This window comes from Poecilia reticulata, chromosome 12, assembly GCF_904066995.2.
Source record: "Poecilia reticulata chromosome 12, P_reticulata-male-v2, whole genome shotgun sequence".
In the NCBI taxonomy this organism is placed as follows: domain Eukaryota; kingdom Metazoa; phylum Chordata; class Actinopteri; order Cyprinodontiformes; family Poeciliidae; genus Poecilia; species Poecilia reticulata.
The window spans coordinates 28646590-28665218 of NC_088841.1; the positions used below are offsets into that span (position 1 = coordinate 28646590).

Sequence of the window (18629 nt, forward strand, 5' to 3'; positions counted from 1 at the left end):
AAAGGAAAATGTTGAGTCACTTGTTGCCATGGTGATTCCCACTTGGAAGCAGAACGAACTGGACCAAAAGTTTTTCCTCAAACAACCAGTGACTGTGTGAAAAGTAAAAGTCCAGTTAAAGTAAATATTCCTCCACTGAAAGGGACAAGACGTTCCTGTGGACATGTGTGTCCATTTTCATGTCTGTCCAGGGTTTTATATGGGAAATAAGACATGTTAAAGACAGCCTTATGGAGCTACATTTAGGCCAAAATGTTAGAGTGGAAAAAAAAAGAACACATTTTCAGATTCAAGCTGTTTTTTTCCAGGTATGTTTAGTTTTTTTTGTTGCTCGTCAGATTCAGTGAAGGTAGTTAACGTCTGCAGACCACACACATCCTGGACACACATGGTTTGGCTTCAAAGTTAAATATTTATTTATTACTTTTCCTTTTTGTGCATTTACAGTAAATACAAAGTGAAATAAACTTGGTGAATAAACTTGATTTTGATCAAAACACTTTAAAAATCAAACTTATGTGTTTAAATTTGACGATTCACGTTTTATAAAGTGGACCAAAACTTGCATCGGTCCAGATTTAAAATGTCCAGACAGGAAGTCAGAGCCTCACTAAGGTTTTTTTTTTCCGTTTGCTGCGGTTCCCACAGGAATCCCTCCCACAAACGAACGAACGGACGAAGAATCCACTTTCGTTTCCTTCTGCTCGACTCAAACTCAGGAAGGCAAGTAGGATCCTGTTGTCTGCTGCAGCGAAGCAGAACCTGCTGCTGTCAGGAGACACTTTGATGTGACAAGAAAATCCCACAAACCAACACCGAGCCGCTCCACACCCACTCATGTTCAAACAGCGCCGCGCCGCACCGCGCCGCGCCACGCCGCGCCGCGCGCTAACAGAGAGGAGAGCTAATAAAACAAACACCAGGCAGGTTTCATGTTCTGACTGAGGCACTGAATCATCAGGCAGCTTTAAGGTTTTATCCTTTTCTGCTAATAAACGAACCAATATTTGCCTTTTGAGCGTCAGTTAATTCAACAAAACCTCCAAAGCCAAGCGGGAATGTTTAACTCGTAGAAAAAGTCCAGTTTTGATCAGATATATTGAAAAAAAAAACACATGATCAATACAAAAACAGCAGTTTAGTTCTAATTCATTTGAAACTCAGGATCTGAAAATATGAGTCAAAATCATTTACCAATATAATATTTATATATTTCTCTACCGACTGCAACGTTAAACGTCCCACAATCCTCTGCTGCACAGCAAAAAGCCCAGAGTTAATTTAACTCTGAGGAGTGTGGAGTAAATAAACACTGAAAAAGTGTTAATATCAACTCTGTGGGAGTTAACAACATAATTCCCAGTGTTGATTTAACTCCCACAGAGTTAAATATTAACACTTTTTCAGTGTTAATATTTAACTCTGAATTTAACTCTTCAGAGTCAAATTTAACTCTTCAGAGTTAAATTAACACTGGGCTTTTTGCTGTGTGCACCAGTCACAATGCTAAAGTGCTACATCGGCGCAGCATTTCATAGAAGCTCGACCCAAACAGCATTTAGCGGAAGCTGATGCTAACATGCTAAATTCCACCACGTTTATATCCACGTCGTCTCAACGGCAACATGAACGTTAGCATGATTCGACTCGATAACCAAACGTCAACAGACGTCCGACTTTATCCAACTGAAAGTTGGAAAACAGTCCAGACAACAGAACGACTTTAAAACGTATCTGGAAACTTTAACTTAGCAGAAGCTAAATGTGCTAAATGTTAAGCTAACCGCTAAGCTAAAAATTAGCTCCTCTATTTGCCCGTTAGCGTAAATGTGCCGACCGCTGCCAATAAGAGTAATTATTGTAAGAAATAATGAAAGAATATCAGTTAAATGTATCGTAATTTAAAGGGGGAAAACAAAGAATCTGTAAAAAATAATTCTAGAAATTATTAATCCAGAAAGTTTTTCTCCTTTCCTCTGACCAGCACAGACCAGTAGCCAGCTGGCGCTGGTTCCCACTCACTGTGTCTGGATGTTTCTGAGCTCCTGCTCCGTTCGGCTCTGCAGCTCCTGGAGGTGAAAGGTCAACTCCTGACTCAGAGCAGCAAACCGTGACAGCTCCTGTTCTGGCTTCTCCTCCAACACCAAACCCTGACGGAGACATTTCAACCAGAGTTCAGAGGTCATCCTTAGCCAGGCGACGGACGACGCATCAGAAATCCTGGTTTCCAGAATATTAACTCTAGAAGTTAGAGACTCAACCACAAGTTTGTAATTTCACAAGCTAACAGCTCTGATAGAAAGGACCCCTGACCCAGTGGGCCTAGGATGAGCAACATCTGTCTGTGGACAGAAACCCTGAGAGACGCTGGAAGGACAAGAGAGAGAGAGAGAGAGAGAGAGAGAGAGAGAGAGAGAGAGAGAGACGTCTGGACAACTAAAGAAAAACAACCAAAGCTCTTTACCAACATCATATTTAGCAGAAGCTAATGCTAAAGCTCTTTACCAACTTCGTATTTAGCAGAAGCTAATGCTAAAGCTCTTTACCAACTTCGTATTTAGCAGAAGCTAATGCTAAAGCTCTTTACCAACCTGGTATTTAGCAGAAGCTAATGCTAAAGCTCTTTACCAACCTGGTATTTAGCAGAAGCTAATGCTAAAGCTCTTTACCAACTTCGTATTTAGCAGAAGCTAATGCTAAAGCTCTTTACCAACCTGGTATTTAGCAGAAGCTAATGCTACAGCTCTTTACCAACATCATATTTAGCAGAAGCTAATGCTAAAGCTCTTTACCAACATCATATTTAGCAGAAGCTAATGCTAAAGCTCTTTACCAACATCATATTTAGCAGAAGCTAATGCTAAAGCTCTTTACCAACCTGGTATTTAGCAGAAGCTAATGCTACAGCTCTTTACCAACATCATATTTAGCAGAAGCTAATGCTAAAGCTCTTTACCAACATCATATTTAGCAGAAGCTAATGCTAAAGCTCTTTACCAACATCATATTTAGCAGAAGCTAATGCTAAAGCTCTTTACCAACCTGGTATTTAGCAGAAGCTAATGCTACAGCTCTTTACCAACTTCATATTTAGCAGAAGCTAATGCTACAGCTCTTTACCAACTTCATATTTAGCAGAAGCTAATGCTAAAGCTCTTCACCAACATCATATTTAGCAGAAGCTAATGCTAAAGCTCTTTACACCAACCTGGTGTTTAGCAGAAGCTAATGCTAAAGCTCTTTACCAACCTGGTGTTTAGCAGAAGCTAATGCTAAAGCTCTTTACCAACATCATAGTTAGCAAAGCTAACGCTAAACGCCACACCAATGAGCCATTCTTGCTGCTCTCCACTGTCGCCACGTGTTTGCTGAGGCAAAGTGTTTGATCCAGTTATTCACTTTTTACAGTGCGATGACCGGATCTGGACCGACGGTTCAGGTGAACCGGCCCTTTAAGAGCCGAGTGACAGTTAAAGTAAAGATGTAATCTGAACCGGAGCGAAGCCGAGCAGAACCCAGCGGTCCTGCTAACCGGACAGAACCGGATCAGACCGAGGACATCAGTACCGGCGGCGCGGCCCGGTTCTGGTCCAGTCTCAGCCTGCTGAAGCGGCCGGAGGCGCCGTGGGCTGGAAGACAACAGACCGGCTGAGTCATCCTGGCAGATCGACCCGATCCACCCCGTCATCTGTCCGTCTGAGTCCGACTGAGTCAGAACCGACCAGCAGGAACCGGCTGGACAACATTTACCTCCATTTCAGCCAAATATCGATCAATAATCCCCTGATATTGATATTCTCTGGCAGATTATTAATAATCTACCAGAGAAACTAGTTATTCTAAACTGATTGTAAGAAACTGACTTCAAAAAGCTTCACTTTCTCAATTTAGTCTCATTTCCTGTGAACTAAAATGTTTAAACTAGAAACTATTTGTCGATATTTTGTGTTTTTACAGGAGGAATAAAAACGGATCAGATGAAGGATTTCCAATAATCTCCGTCTGAATCCAGGTTGGTTTTTAATCTCAGCGCCGACTGAAGCAGATTCCATGCGAGGAGAGGAAAAACGAGGCGCGATGAAATAAAAGTCCAGACGGTCAGGATGAAGCAACCGGGTCGGATCAGAAACACGATCCTGACAACAAACATGTTTTTCTCCAAACCTCAGGAGAAATTTCAACATTTTCCTTCATTTAGTTTCTTATTTAGGGGATTTTATGAGTCATAATTCAATATTTAAAAAAAAAAAATCTGAAAAGTGTGGAGTGCATTTGATAGGAAATTAATCAGATTAATCACTTATTGAAATAATTTTCAGCTGATTCAGTAATTTATTAGTCATTAACTGGAACATGTTGCCTCAGAGCAGCAATGAAGCCGCAACTGTACAAAAATATTTACGTTTCTGCATTAAAGATAAAAAAAATCTTCCTCGTCTGTAAACATGTTTTACCCAGAACTCAAACCGACAGTTTCAGCTTCACTCAGTTTAAAATATATTTTATTAAGCACCTTTTGCTATCAATTGTTAATCAATAATTGTTAATGCATTTTTTTTTAAAAATCACAACAAATACATTTTTGCCTAATTTAATGAATTTTTTGGCACATCTGTAGTTTAAGTTAAAAAGTTTGGACACTCCTGGTTTAGATCAAACCAGATTCATGTATCAGAACGGCCTAGTCAAAGTCCAGACCTAAATTCAACTTGAAATCTAAGGAAAAAACTTTAAATGTAACATTCACCGACGTTTCTCCAGAAAAACCTCAGACCTGCAGGCGGATCCGACTAAAACAGCACTCCGCACTATTCAGATCACTAATGAATCTGATTCCTTCACTCCAGTTCTGAGCTTCTCTGAGTGGCTCTGATTCATAAATTTTAAACCTGTGAGGTTTTTACCTGCTGGTTGTCTCCAGGCGCTAGCTGCAGGAAGCTAACTTTGTCCTCTATCAGCTGCCGTAGCTCGTCCACAGAAACGGGCAGCTCGTCTCCGCCCCTCTGAAAATCCGCAGTCTGAGCAGAGAGACGGGAGCGAAGCGATTTATCAGCGAGTCCGACTCAACTTTCAGAACCAGAGAGTTTCACAACACTTGAAAACAGCAGAGTGAAGCGCCGCAGCTTTAAGCTAACGTCAGACACTGGGCTAACGTAGCTTCCGAGCTAACTGACGCTAGCTTCCGTGCAGGTCAGGAATTTCTTTACTTCTTCACCGTAAATCTGGAGGAAAATCGTTTCCTAAACCGATGAACCGGTCAGACGGTCAACAGATCGATTTGATTTAATTGTGTTTTTTTAATAGATGATGAAGATGATGATGTTTTCACCAAAATATCAGCATTTTGTTGATTTTTCCGCATCACGGATGCAAACTAGCAGTTTGTGGTAAAACACAAACTTCTGTTATTTCAAATGAACAAACTTTTAAGTAACTTTACAAACAGATCTAAGAGTTTAAGACAATAATTCCTCAATATAATGAAAAAATAAAGAGTTTGATTGCAGATCAAACTGCTGTAAGTGAAATAAACTGCCACTTTTTTCATCAACATTAAGGAATTAATGGCCTAAAACAAGCTCTTTCATCTTGATAAAAAGTTACTTGTAGGTAAGTTTTGTCTCATTTTAAGTGTTCTAACATATTTGCAATAGAATCTAAATAAAACCACTTGGTACAACGTTGCGTTTTTGCAGTGCAGGGTTCTGCGGTCAAACCCTCCATTTCCAGCGTTTCCTTCCTCCTCTGCAGGTTTAATTAAACGCTTTCAAAAACGCGAGACGACTTTTTTTTTTTAAAGGCTAAACAAATTTCAAGAACATGCAACCAAAAAAAAGAAAAAAGAGAAAATTCAACCTGCGAAGGTTGTGAAGGATTTAATGAGCAATTAAACGACGAAGCAGGAGCGAAATCTGCAGGAGCCTCGTTGTTCTTCTCCACACCTACATGAAAACAGAGGAATATCGTAATCCTGAACAGATGGACGGCCGTCAGCATCGCAGTGCGAGTTGAAGAAGTCGTAGCTTGAGTGGGCCGGATGCCGACGCTGTGATGGCTGATTACACCCAATCAGAACCGTCTGCTGAGCTTCAGCTCGTCTCTGGAAGCTTCAGAAACGGGACGAAACGATGAAGCTGCACATTATTTAAGTTGAAGCCCAGCAAACTTTGTTCAGCTTCCGTAAAATTACGAAGCGACGCGGCGCCTGATGAACGCGAGACGCTGTAATTCTCTGCTCATGACCCTGTCTGTTGGGAATTAGGCTTATATGCTGCTAATGTTCCCGCTAATTATGGTACACAGCTAAATGTAATTGGAGAAACAAATTAGCTCTATAGAAATGTAATTTCCAGGAGACAGGCTCACTTTTTATGGTTTTAAATAAAAATAATAACACGGCTAAGCATCATTAAAAGCTGTAAATAACTCTGCAGGGATCCTTCAGAGGCTAACCGTGGATGTTAGCGATATTAGCTAAGCTCTTCAGAGCTACTGGGTAAAAATATACAGATTTAAGGCAATTATTGACCAAAAACAACAACATTAGGAGGATTTCAAAGTAATAATCAACCTAAAAAAATCTACTGGGTGTCAGTTAAACTACAACTGGCAAAACTGACAGAGTTAGAGTTGAAAACAAGTTGCTAACTAAGTGAAAGTTAGCATGTCGCTAACCCAACAGCTCATAAATCTGTTATTGTAACACAAAAATTAATCTGGACTTGAATTTGGTTTTAAACTAACAGATAATGCTTATTTAGGGAAACAAAAAAAATTATAATTTTACTGATAATTAGCTTGGAAGCTAATTAGAAGTTAGCTTCCATGCTAACTAACAGCGCTACCTACTGTTGATGGGTTATACGTGTATTCAAACTTTAAATACCGTTTATAACCTTTAACTGTGATTTATTTCCTTTTTTAAGGTTTATTAATATTAGATAACAAATAGTTGTATGTTAGAAACAGTTAGCTAAAAATACAGCTAGCCTTTGTTAGCTTGAACAAACAATGTCGTTTTTATTTGTTTTTATCTACAAATTAAACATTTAACCTTTTTTACATTTCTACCAAAACCTCTAACCTCATTTTGTACAAAACTTTACGACATTAGTCGCCGTAATGCAACATTTCTGTATTCAAAATCTTCTCATTGGTCAGAAATAATGAAAACCATCAAAAATAAATACTTCAAATACGTAATTATGTATGAAACAGATTTACATCAAACAGAAATTTCATTTTTACGTTGCAATTTCAGTGAGACGCATCTGCATTACCGCTATGTTTCTCAAACTGTGGTGCCGGTACCTCTGGTGGTACGTGCTCTGCATGCTAAAACTGTAGGATGTTGCTTGTAAAAATGTATCTTTACTGAGATTTTTCATTTATTAGTCAAAACAACAAATCATGTCTACGTTTCTTTTTTCTTTTTTTACATTTACTCTGTATTTTGACAGCTACGGGTTTCCATACAACCGTTCCTTAGGTAGAAAATGAAGAATTAAGTTCTAAAAATGCGCTTTTGAGTTCAGATAAAATCCGATCCAACCAGCAGCAGCAGCAGATTTTGATGTTTGTGAAATACTCACAGTGGGACCAGCAGAGTCGTTCATGTTCAGCCTTTTGCTGCCGGAGCTCAAACTAACGGAGGTTTGGGCCGTGGGAGAGCGGCTGGGTGGGCCGAGCCGCTGTGTACATGGAGACGACCTTAACGACGACCTGCAGCTGGCAGAGAGTCAGCCAGCTGAGGAGACGACCCGATTGGCTACAGAGAGAAACTCAGGCTGAGGAAACGACCTGATTGGCTACAGAGAGAAACTCAGGCTGAGGAGACGACCCGATTGGCTACAGAGAGAAACTCAGGCTGAGGAGACGACCCGATTGGCTACAGAGAGAAACTCAGGCTGAGGAGACGACCCGATTGGCTAAAAAAGTTTGGCAGCAAAGTGAGAGGCTAAAAGACAGAAAAGGAAACAAGCAAGGAAGAAGAGAAGTGCTGAGGTTAAAGGTCAGGGTTCCTTCATTCAGAGTGATTAAAATAATAAAGATCACTAGGAAGGAAGGAAGGAAAGAAAGAAAGAAAGAAAGAAAGAAAGAAAGAAAGAAAGAAAGAAAGAAAGAAAGAAAGAAAGAAAGAAAGAGAAAAGGAAAGATGAAGTAAGGATGAAACAGCAGAAGCAAGCAAAGGAAGGAAATGACCAAGGAAAGGAGAGAAGGAGTGATGAAGGGAAGGAAAAGAGGACAGAATGGAGGAAAGTCAAAAGGTTCAGTGGAGGAAGAAATTAATTTCAGCACTAATTTATTCCCGTATTCTCTTCTCCAGTTGGGATTCGCTGATTAGATGCATAAATGTGACACAGCGCCCCCTGCAGCAGAGCAGAGGCCCGACGTGCTGCTGCTGCTGCTGCTGCTGCTGCTGCTGCTGCTGCTGCCGCCGACGTGCTTAAACTTCATTTATTACGTTTTTGTGCTGCAGATTTTATAAATCTGGTCACATTTTCAGTGAATTTGAACCGGAACTGAAAGTGAAGTCGGCGCTTCGCTCCGGGTTGGATTCCCACCTCAGGGAGTGTTCAGGCGGCGACGCCCTGGGCTCGACTCCAGGTCCGACACGCCCCGATAAGCAGGCCGCCTTAACGAGGGCCGCACACACACACACACACACACACACACACACACACACACACACACACACACACACATTATGCAACATAAAAACCTTCATCCTTTAACAAATAACCTCATTTTACCGGCAGGAACTTTTCATTTAATGGAGCAAAAACATGAAAAATAATCTGAAAAATGTCAGATTTAAAAGGTTTAAACCTGAAAAACTCAACTGGACGCGAGTAAAAACTTTCCCTCCCGTCTGAAGGCGCGTCCGATTCCTTTGTGATGAGACGCAGCGCGACGCTCGGCTCCCGTCGTCGTTTTGATCCAGGAAAACTTCCAGGAAAACTCAGGAAAACCACAGATGTGGAACATTTTAAATAAATAAAGATTAAATTCAAAACTCCAGCAGCTTCCAAAGACTTCAAGAGGAGAAGGACGGAATATGGGAATCTGTTCAGAGTCAGGAAACTGTTCAGTCAGGAAACTGTTCAGTCAGGAATCTGTTCAGTCAGGAATCTGTTCAGAGTCAGGAAACTGTTCAGTCAGGAATCTGTTCAGAGTCAGGAAACTGTTCAGTCAGGAATCTGTTCAGAGTTGGGAATCAGTTCAGTCAGGAATCTGTTCAGAGTTAGGAATCAGTTCAGTCATGAATCTGTTCAGAGTCAGGAAACTGTTCAGTCAGGAATCTGTTCAGAGTTGGGAATCAGCTCCCGACTCTGAACAGATTCAGTTTTCGTCTTCCTGAAACCTCCTGCTGATAATCAATAAGTTTGATCCGCTGATCCTCACCGAGACGTTTTCCCTCCTAACCAGCTAAGGGGTGTACTTATTTTTTCCATGTTTTCTTCATAAATGACGTTCTGGCCTGTTGTGCGACTCTTTAAACCAGATTTAATGTTTGTTCCGTCGTGTTCGATGCTGATAAATAAAGTCATTCATCAGCAACACGCCTTCGTGACTCACAGCGTTGGCACGGCGACCAGAACGCCGCTGCACTTTGAACCAGTTCACTCCCACCAGTGCGGACCGGGAGGGTCAGCTTCATCACCGTGGAAACGGCTCCTCGTGTGGAAGCCGTGTAAAAATGAAGTTTAAACCTTTAAAAAGTTTCATTCTGTGACGTCAGCATCTGGTTTTCACTTCAACAGATTCCAGATTCACTGGAATCAGATTGAGATTAATAATCTGAGGAAGTTAAATTACATTTCTGAGCTGCTGCACCTTCAGTTTGTTTTCCACATCAATTAAACGTCTCGGATGTTTCTTTTGAACAAACCAGCCGGTTCCCCTCCTGGCCTGTGGGGGCGCCGCACCAAGAACATGAAAACCTCTGAGAACAACTTCCTGCTTCACCAGATGGAAACAAGATGGAGGATTTTGATAATTTTTTTTATAAATGTTTCATGTTTCTTTGACTTGAGTTGGTGCCGATTGTTGCTAATGTAGGGAGGTAATGCTAACGCTAGCTAAAATTAGCATATCAGGTCAGCTAACGTTAGCATCTCTATCAAACTAAAACACTTTTAATGAACTACGTCATTTTTTTTAAGCCAAGTTTCCAAAACCATGAAATATTCAACTGTAATAAATGTTTCTGATGGATTCGTCTAAATGATGGCCTAGTTAAAGCACAACTAATCCTCACTATGCTCACAGGTTTAACCGTTTCATGAATGCTGCAGATTTTAATTTTAAGGGTTTAAATTCTTAGTTTTACTAAAAACGAAGCAATAACATGAAATCAAAATAATATGGATTAATAACCTTAATTATAAAAATATATTAAATAATGAGAAAAAATTAATAAAATGAGAATAAATTAAAAAAATAAAGCCATAATATTACAAAAAAAGTTGAAATAATATGGAAAAATTTCAGTAAAATTAAAAAAAAGTCTAAATATTTGCAATAAAATCACAATAATACAAAAGTAATAATAAGAAATAACTTCATGAAAAAGAATAATTAAAAAAAATATTATAAAAAAATAAAATAATTTAAAGAAATTAAAAATTAAAACACCAGAGAATAATTAAACATTAAATTAATTAATGTCGATAATTTTGTGAATTTATACTTTGGTATCAGTTTTACAAATAAAGAAATATTTTATATTTTAACACATTAGAATCTAATTAATTAATTAAGTCTCAGAACTTCATGACTTTACAAAAAAACATTTCAGATCCGAATATCTGAATAAACTAATTACTAAAATGACTCGGTAAACCAAACTCTGACGTTTAAAACGTGATATTTCTAACATTATGCACCCAGAATTAAAGTTCCCCGACCAGAACCTGAACATGTTCCGCTGCCACATTAGCCGTTTGAGCGCCTGGACTCCCACCGGGTCCGGCCGGTTCCTCCGGGCCCGGTGGCGTCGAGGCCCAACGAGTAATGAGCTGCGCTCGCCGGCCGCCATGTTGGAGCGAAGCCAACTTCCCCAGATGTCGGAGCGAAGCCGGGAGGTGATGCATAATGCAAAACGCTCATTAAATCCTGAAGGAAACAAAAAAACACCAGCAGCTGAAAAATGCTAAATAATAAACTAAGAGATTCCAGGAGAAGCTGCAGATGAATAATTACTCTGAGAGAGAGAGAGAGAGAGAGAAATCCATTAGCGCCAGAAACGGCGACACGCTGGAAACGAGCAGATTGAAAACCTTCAAACCCGAAACCATTAGAAACAAAATTACTCCGAGGCGAGAGAATTCAGTTCAGAGGCTGGAGAGGCGAGAAAACGGGCAGCTAAACCGGCAGCGAGGCCCAAAAACTGTGAAAAATACAGATTAATGCGTTAATAATCAGCAGACAGCTCAGAAAAATAAGTCCTGAAAGTTCAGACAAGTAAGAGCAGAAACGATTAATCGATTTAGGTATGATTAATCGAATTAATTATGATTACTAGAATTAATTACGATTAATCATAATTAATTACGATTAATCAAATTATATATGATTAATCGAATTAGTTACAATTCATTGAATTAATCACGATTAATCAAATTATTTATGATTAATCAAATTATTTATGATTAATCAAATTATTTATGATTAATCAAATTATTTATGATTAATCATAATTAATTACGATTAATCAAATTATATATGATTAATCGAATTAGTTACAATTCATTGAATTAATAACGATTAATCAAATTAATCATGATTAATCAAATTATTTATGATTAATCAAATTACTTATGGTTAATCGAAATAATCGTCAACTAATTTAATAATCTATTAATTGTTACCTGGAGTATTAAGAGTCAAAAACATTAATTCTGATAAAAGAGCAACAATGAAGATAATATGCTTAATTTATTATTTAAATAAACATTTTGTCTACAAATCTGATCCACCCAGAATTTATCACCTGGTAAAAAAAAAAAAACTCTTATTAAGCACCTTTTGAGATTAATCACTTAATGCAAAAACGAAACAATTAATCGGCAAGTGATCAAGAGTTTACTGAAGGAACGCTGAGGTTTTTTATCATAGACACTAAAATGGGTTTCTTCTTATTTAAAATATATTATACAACATAATATTGTATAAAAATTATTTACAGTAGCTTTTTAATAAAACAAATCAGCAGAACGCAGCAAGTTTTTTAAACGATTAATCGATTAATCGTCAGAGTAATCGATTACTGCGATTATAATAATAATAATAATAATAATAATAATAATAATAATAGATTATTACTAAAAATAATCGTTAGTTGCTGCACTAAATGAGAGCGAAGTAGAGATCAGAATATTTAATTTTTTTTTCTTCTAACTGCGAATTATTTTCCAATATGAACGAAACCAGAGCATCAGAATCAGAAACATGTCGGAGCAAAGCAGGACAGAAAACCGCAAGAAAGGATTTGTAAATAAAACATAATCCTAAAATCTTCAGTTTGATTATTAATGAATTAATGTATAAATCATTAAACACAGGAAAATTAAAACAAAGTAGAAAATTCAGCTTCACTCCAACAGATTTAATGATTAATCTAAACTATTTTAAATGAAAAACCTTCATATTTATATTAATTTCTGATTCTGAACATCTGAAAAATGATTATAAAAAACCCCACTAAATATTTTCTAATGAAAGTGGTTGAAAAAACTTTAATATAACAGAAAGTCATATAAATTAATTCTAATATTTTGGATCTTTTTCTCCAGAGAGGCTTCAGACTGAAAAAACGTTTCAACCACGCAGGAAGTTCTTCAAAAGCACCAAATCATTTCAGTCCAGAACCACAGAAACGATCAAAGATGGCCGCCAGGAGTCCCTCAGGGAACAGGATGTCACCTTAGAAACCGGTTTGGATGCGTTTGAAACTCCACGCCCTCATTCCTGTCGAACCTGTTCGCTTTTTATTGAAGGGGGAAAAAAAATAACGGCGACGGCTGTCCGTAACCATAGCAACCACAAAATCAACAAAAGCAAGACGGGTAGTGACGGAAACAGAACCAGATCCTGTTAAGCGTTCTTCAAAATAAAAGACGTCATCTATTCAAATAAATAAATGTGTCGCACTTCACTTTTGTAATTATATACAATCGTGTTTAATTCAAGTAATAATAATAATAATCATGTAAATTAAATCACTTCTCATGCAAAATATGCAGAACAACATAAAAGTGTAAAAAGTCACAAAACAGAAATATTTTTCACTAGACCTAAAAAAATAAAAAATAAAAACCTTTAAAGCCAAATTAATTTGTCCCAGATGATTAAATTACATCTCCGTCCATTTTAGGCGTTTTATTGTGAAATGCCAGCAGGAGACCGATCCAAACACGAGTGATAAAATCTTTAGAAACGACTCATAGTTTACAGTAAAGCCCCGTGTTTTCATCAAGAGCGAGAGCTTTAGCAGATTAGATCTGCAGCCACGGATCATAGATCCCTGATCCTCGTCTTGTGGGAAGATTCATCACCTGGATTCCAACCAGCCAGTGAGAAAAGCCATCAGATTCCTCTGTGAGGTGTTGCTCATTCCAGACAGTTTGACACATAAAGAGATAAACACACAAGACAAAAAGCGCGGATCGCTCTAAGGACGGGCTAAATACTCCAACGGTGATGATGCATTCCTGCCGGAAAGAGACAAAAAACAAAAAAAAACGGGTAGAAAAAGACGCGACGTCGTTAAAACGTGAATAAATTAGAACTTCAGCTTCAAAAGTTACATATTTAAAGCTAAAACTCGGATCGTGTTGCAGAGACGATCGAGTGGATTTGAAGGAATGTCGTCAGAACAACACTGAGCTGCAAACACAGACAGACAGACAGACAGACAGACAGACAGACAGACAGACAGAAAGACAGAAAGACAGACAGACTCCACTCCTCTGTCTGTTCGCCAGACTGCAGGATCTTAAATAATATGAAACGGAGTCAAATATTTCACTAATTTGTACAAAAAAAAACTAAAACACACACACAAAAAAAATCCCCGATCCTGCAGTTTAGAGCAGGAATAACCTAGAAATATGAGAATAGAATCTGTCCGTTTGTGAATAATATCTATTAAACATTTCTACTTCAGGGAGCGGCCATTCTGACTGCCAGGCCAAAAAGAGAAATTCAATCAAAATCTATTTTTACCTTTTTAAAAAAAAAAATAACGACTAAATTTTCATTGAGTTTAATTAAAATTCAACAATCTGAACAGAAGCTGATAGTGAAACATTCCTTCACTCACTAAAACCACAGTCCAGTCAACACATGTGAACAAATTTACCCCACATGGTGTTTTTTCAATTCAGATTAAACCAGATTCTACATCTTTCTGAAAAGTTACGTGGAAGTTATTTTTATCTCAAGACACTCGGTGAGATTCTCTAATTCTTCCGTCTTCAGCCACAGTTTTGAAATCGGGGAACATTTTTCCACTTGAAGTGATCAGAAGTCTGCAAAATGCGACCGCCAGTTTGGATTATTCAAGCGTATAAAAACGTTTCCAGCTCTCGTCTCCTCATTAGCATAACGATGCTACAACTGAGGTTTCAACACCGGGTACGTCTGAAATACTATGAGATCATCCGACTTTTATGACATGACTAAAGGCTCAGGTAACGTGAACAGACAGACTCTGAAAGCAGGTATTAGCAGGGAGCGGAGTAAGCTTTGTAAAAACAGTGACATCATCCAGATAACTCTTTCTCACACAGACCAGATTTATGGAAATTGGAAGAGTCACGAAACCCAGGAAGAAAGCCAAATTACATCAAAGAGTGGAAATAAAAAAATATCCATTTGCTAAAGTTTATAAAAAAAAATAATGTGTGAAACCTCTGGAACAAACATTTGGCTCTTGAGGCCTTCCGTAGGGGTTCACAAACCACCAGAAATTACAAATTTAATCTCAAAATGAGTGTTAGCAGTTTTACTGTTTTTATTCCATTTATATACAGAATGTCTACAAAATAAATGACAAAATTAAATATTTTTTAGCCATTAGATCACAAACAAATTTAGGTTTTTCTTCATTCATGAAAATATATTAACTTGATTTTGATAAAAGTAGATTTTTCTCTAAAACCCAATAATGGAAGCTGGGGCTGAACATTTTGGTCGATAACCGATATTTACCAAATATTACATTTGTTTTCCTTCCATTCTGACATAAAATTACCACAAAGCATTGCTTTTCAGCTTCAGTTACCCACAATCCTTCACTGCATCACTGTCACATGACCAACAACAAGATGGAAACCAACATCGGCTGGTTCCTATTGATTGGTGAAAGACATGAACTTCTCTTTGAAAAAATTGAAATTTAGATGATTCTTTGTGGCAGTTTGGTGACAAAATGTCCAAACATGAACATTTTGTTACGTTTCCAGGTTAAAACCACCAGTTCTGAGTTGAGTTTACCAAAATAAAAGCTTTAAAAACATTGATTTTTCAGAGCTTCAGCTGATCAGACTGAAGCTGGAAACAGTAAAGACCAGCAAAACCAGTAAACCCAGTCCAAACAAAGACAGGAGGATGGGTCTGCTCAGGTCTGCTGGACGAGGGACACCTAAAGGAAGAGCCTGTTCAAACAGGGGTGGGGGGAACAATGTAGAATGGGTTAGCATAGCTTGTTAGCCGCAGCATTTAATCCACTAAACTGTAACCTGAGCAGGACAGGAAGTAGCAGCTACCTGCTGGTATTTAGTAGAAACAGTTATGGGCAAAACAAACACGTCCAGCTGGACGGACGTCCTCCAGTTGGACCTGCTCAGTATTTTAAATGAGAGGCCAGTGGGGCAGGAAACGCAGCCTGTAGGGTGAAATGTCCAAAAAAAAAAAAGGAGCAACTCGTTGGTGGGTGTGTGCCGAGAAAACCTGGGAGAGAAAACAGTTGTGTTTTCCCCGTCGGTCTGGTTGGTCGACTTCCTGGGCGGAAGAAAAGAATGTCGTCCACTTCACACAAACCGCGGACAGAAACAGAGAGACGCCGCGCGACGGGAGTCTGAAGCTAACACACTTAATTATTTTAACAAAGAGGAAGGAGGCCAAAAGCAAAGAAAAGCCTAAACGACGTGAAATATACATGAACTGGTGACACATCAGATATAAACTTCATTATTTCTGCTTTAAATTTATACTAAGAAAGTCAAACTAATTATCCTGCTAGCAAACAACAAGATGCTTCATATGCTAGCAACATTTAGCATCAGCAGCCATAGCTATAGCACTGTCCAGTGTTATAACAGAACATCAGGCCAAACTCGATATAAAAGTATCAGAAACCAGGTTATTAGCATGTAGTAGCATTGAAACGAAGCCTCCTTCTGTTAGCAGAGGCTAAGCTAGCAAAGACAGCAGCTTATGAGTTACAAGCTGAAAACCATCTTTTGAGAAACAGAATACAAACAAAAATTAGTCAAATATGATTAAGAAGCTAAATTAATACAAACAGCAAACATGTTAGCATCCTGCTACTGTAGCTAGCTTTGGGGGCTAATTGGCTAAAATAAGCTTCTTTTTTTTTGGACACATTTAATTTTGAGTAAGATTTCAGTTCAGTATTTATTCAGACTTTACTTTAAACTGTAGCTGCAGTTCAATAAATTGAGTTTTTCCATTAAAACAAACAAAAACATGAGGTTTTATTTTACAAATAGCAGAAAAATGTAAATTTAAAGTATTCCCAGCCAAATGGAGCAAACCGTTTCTACAGATCAGAGATCTGCAACTATCAACAAATACTTTTTAAAATAATCAACATGTTTTATCTATCGAGTCGACGATCTATTCTATTAATATTGATGATGTTAATCATTGATTATTGTCTGATCAGAAACGCCTCAGCAGCTGTAGAGGCTTTGTAAACATCCAGCCAACTTCAGATCTCAGATCTTTATCTGAGCTGCCAACTTGAAACACAAACAAAAGCATTAAAAGCAAATTAATCAAAACGAAACTTCAGTCCCAGCTTGCAGCTACATGCACGCCGTCGCCATGCCAACGGTGAAAACCCGTCTGGACCCGTGAAGGTTTCACCTTTAACCCCTTCTCCAGATTAGCGGCTGCGCGGTTCCGCTCTTCAGGTCCAGAGTCCAGCCTGAAGGAGGGAGTTTTCACGGTCCCGTTTGGACCAGAACCGCTAAATTAACCTGCGCAGCTACAAATAATTCCTAATGATTCGGTTCTGGACTGAAGAATCTGGTCCAAAACAACCCGATGAGTGAAGTGATCACTCCCTGCTGCTAATGAGCTAAAGCGTCACTGTTGACCCAACTCCAGTCCGTTTGTCTGGAAAGTCCGGTCCAGTCCGTTTGGTGAGCCGTGAACCTGAACATGTGAACGCGAACCGGACCGGAGGCCGTTTTAAAAACAGGAAACGGACTACAGCGCACGGCATTCTGGGTAAAAACAACCAAAAAAATAAGCTAGTTGTTTCCCGTGCTAGCTTAGCGCTAGCATGAGAACCACTAAAACCTGACTGCAGTTCATTTTGTTTACATTTTGTGTAGGAGGAAGTTGCCCTCAGTGGCCCCTTCAGTAGCTCTTGGTGCAGCGCCCCCACTGGCGAGGAGGGGAACAGGGTTTTCAAACAGTTTGGTCCGTTTGACAAAAGAGAAAAACGGAGCAAATGCTGCAGCTCTGATCCCCAATCAAACCGAGTTTGAAGGAGAAAACATTACAAATCGAGCCAAACGGGAGGATTTTCCAGCTGAACTGTGTAAACTCTCTGGTTCGCCCACATCTCGCTTCACAAACCAAAATGGATTTGATTCCATTCATTCCTCAAACAGCCGAATGAAGCTTCATAAATTCCTCCTGATAAAACCAAAGTTCATCTCCGCGCAGGAAAAAAAAACCTGCATTTATGGTTTAAACTGCCTGCATCAGCAGTCAGCTGGCGGCTGACGGTCCAGAGGAAAGTTAATGTGTCACCAGCTTCACCGCAGGTTGGTGTTTAATCTCCACCCTGATGGCTGATGATGGCCGCCTGAACCGTTTACTCTGGAATAAAAACACCTTCTGATGGATCCAACACTAATTCCAGCCACTTCGCTACATAATTCAGTCAAACTGTTAAAAGTTCAGTTCCGCCTGTTGCAGGTCACCAGGTGTTCTGGTTAAGCCGCGGCCCCTTTAAGAGCGTTTCACCAAACTGAACCTCCTTCCTGACCTCTGAGGGGAGCAGATCTCTGACCCCAGCAGACAGGTGAACCATCAGCCTCTTACCTGTTCGCTGCTCGGAGTCTCCGCTGTTCTGCCGCCAACTGACAGGCTGCGGTCTGAGGCGGCGCCGTGGGCGGGGTCAGCTCACCTGCGGCGCACCGGCGCTCTGACGCACCCGTGGGAGGAGACAGGGCGGGACGGAGCGCCGCAGGACTCAGAGGGCGTTTTTATTTACACCAGCATGGTTTGGATTCCAGTTAGAAAGTTTTTCAGAGGCGTGAAATATTCCTTTCTCACCGTGTAAAAAACCTTTTATGGGGATAACAAAAGCTAATCTGTCCATGTTTAGATATTTCTGGAATGTTCTCCGCTCTAAATGCCAA

At 39.3% G+C, this 18629-nt stretch overlaps 1 protein-coding gene and 1 long non-coding RNA gene across 2 annotated transcripts in view; one reads left to right on the plus strand and one right to left on the minus strand.

The window, feature by feature from the left end:
* Positions 1-11041, minus strand: part of LOC103460411 (uncharacterized) — a 34994-nt gene extending 23953 nt beyond the window's left edge. Inside the window, exons 1-3 of the mRNA XM_081613914.1 lie at positions 10967-11041; positions 4905-5018; positions 2023-2150 (exon numbers count right to left, since the gene is read on the minus strand). Coding sequence (XP_081470040.1) covers positions 2023-2150; positions 4905-5018; positions 10967-11041 — 317 coding nt within the window. The remainder of the gene's footprint in view (positions 1-2022; positions 2151-4904; positions 5019-10966) is intronic.
* On the plus strand, positions 3234-4251 carry LOC103460412 (uncharacterized). The gene is made up of 3 exons (XR_014090267.1): positions 3234-3252; positions 3409-3850; positions 3958-4251. It is a non-coding gene; the product is annotated as an uncharacterized LOC103460412 (long non-coding RNA).
* Positions 11042-18629: the final 7588 nt, after the last annotated feature.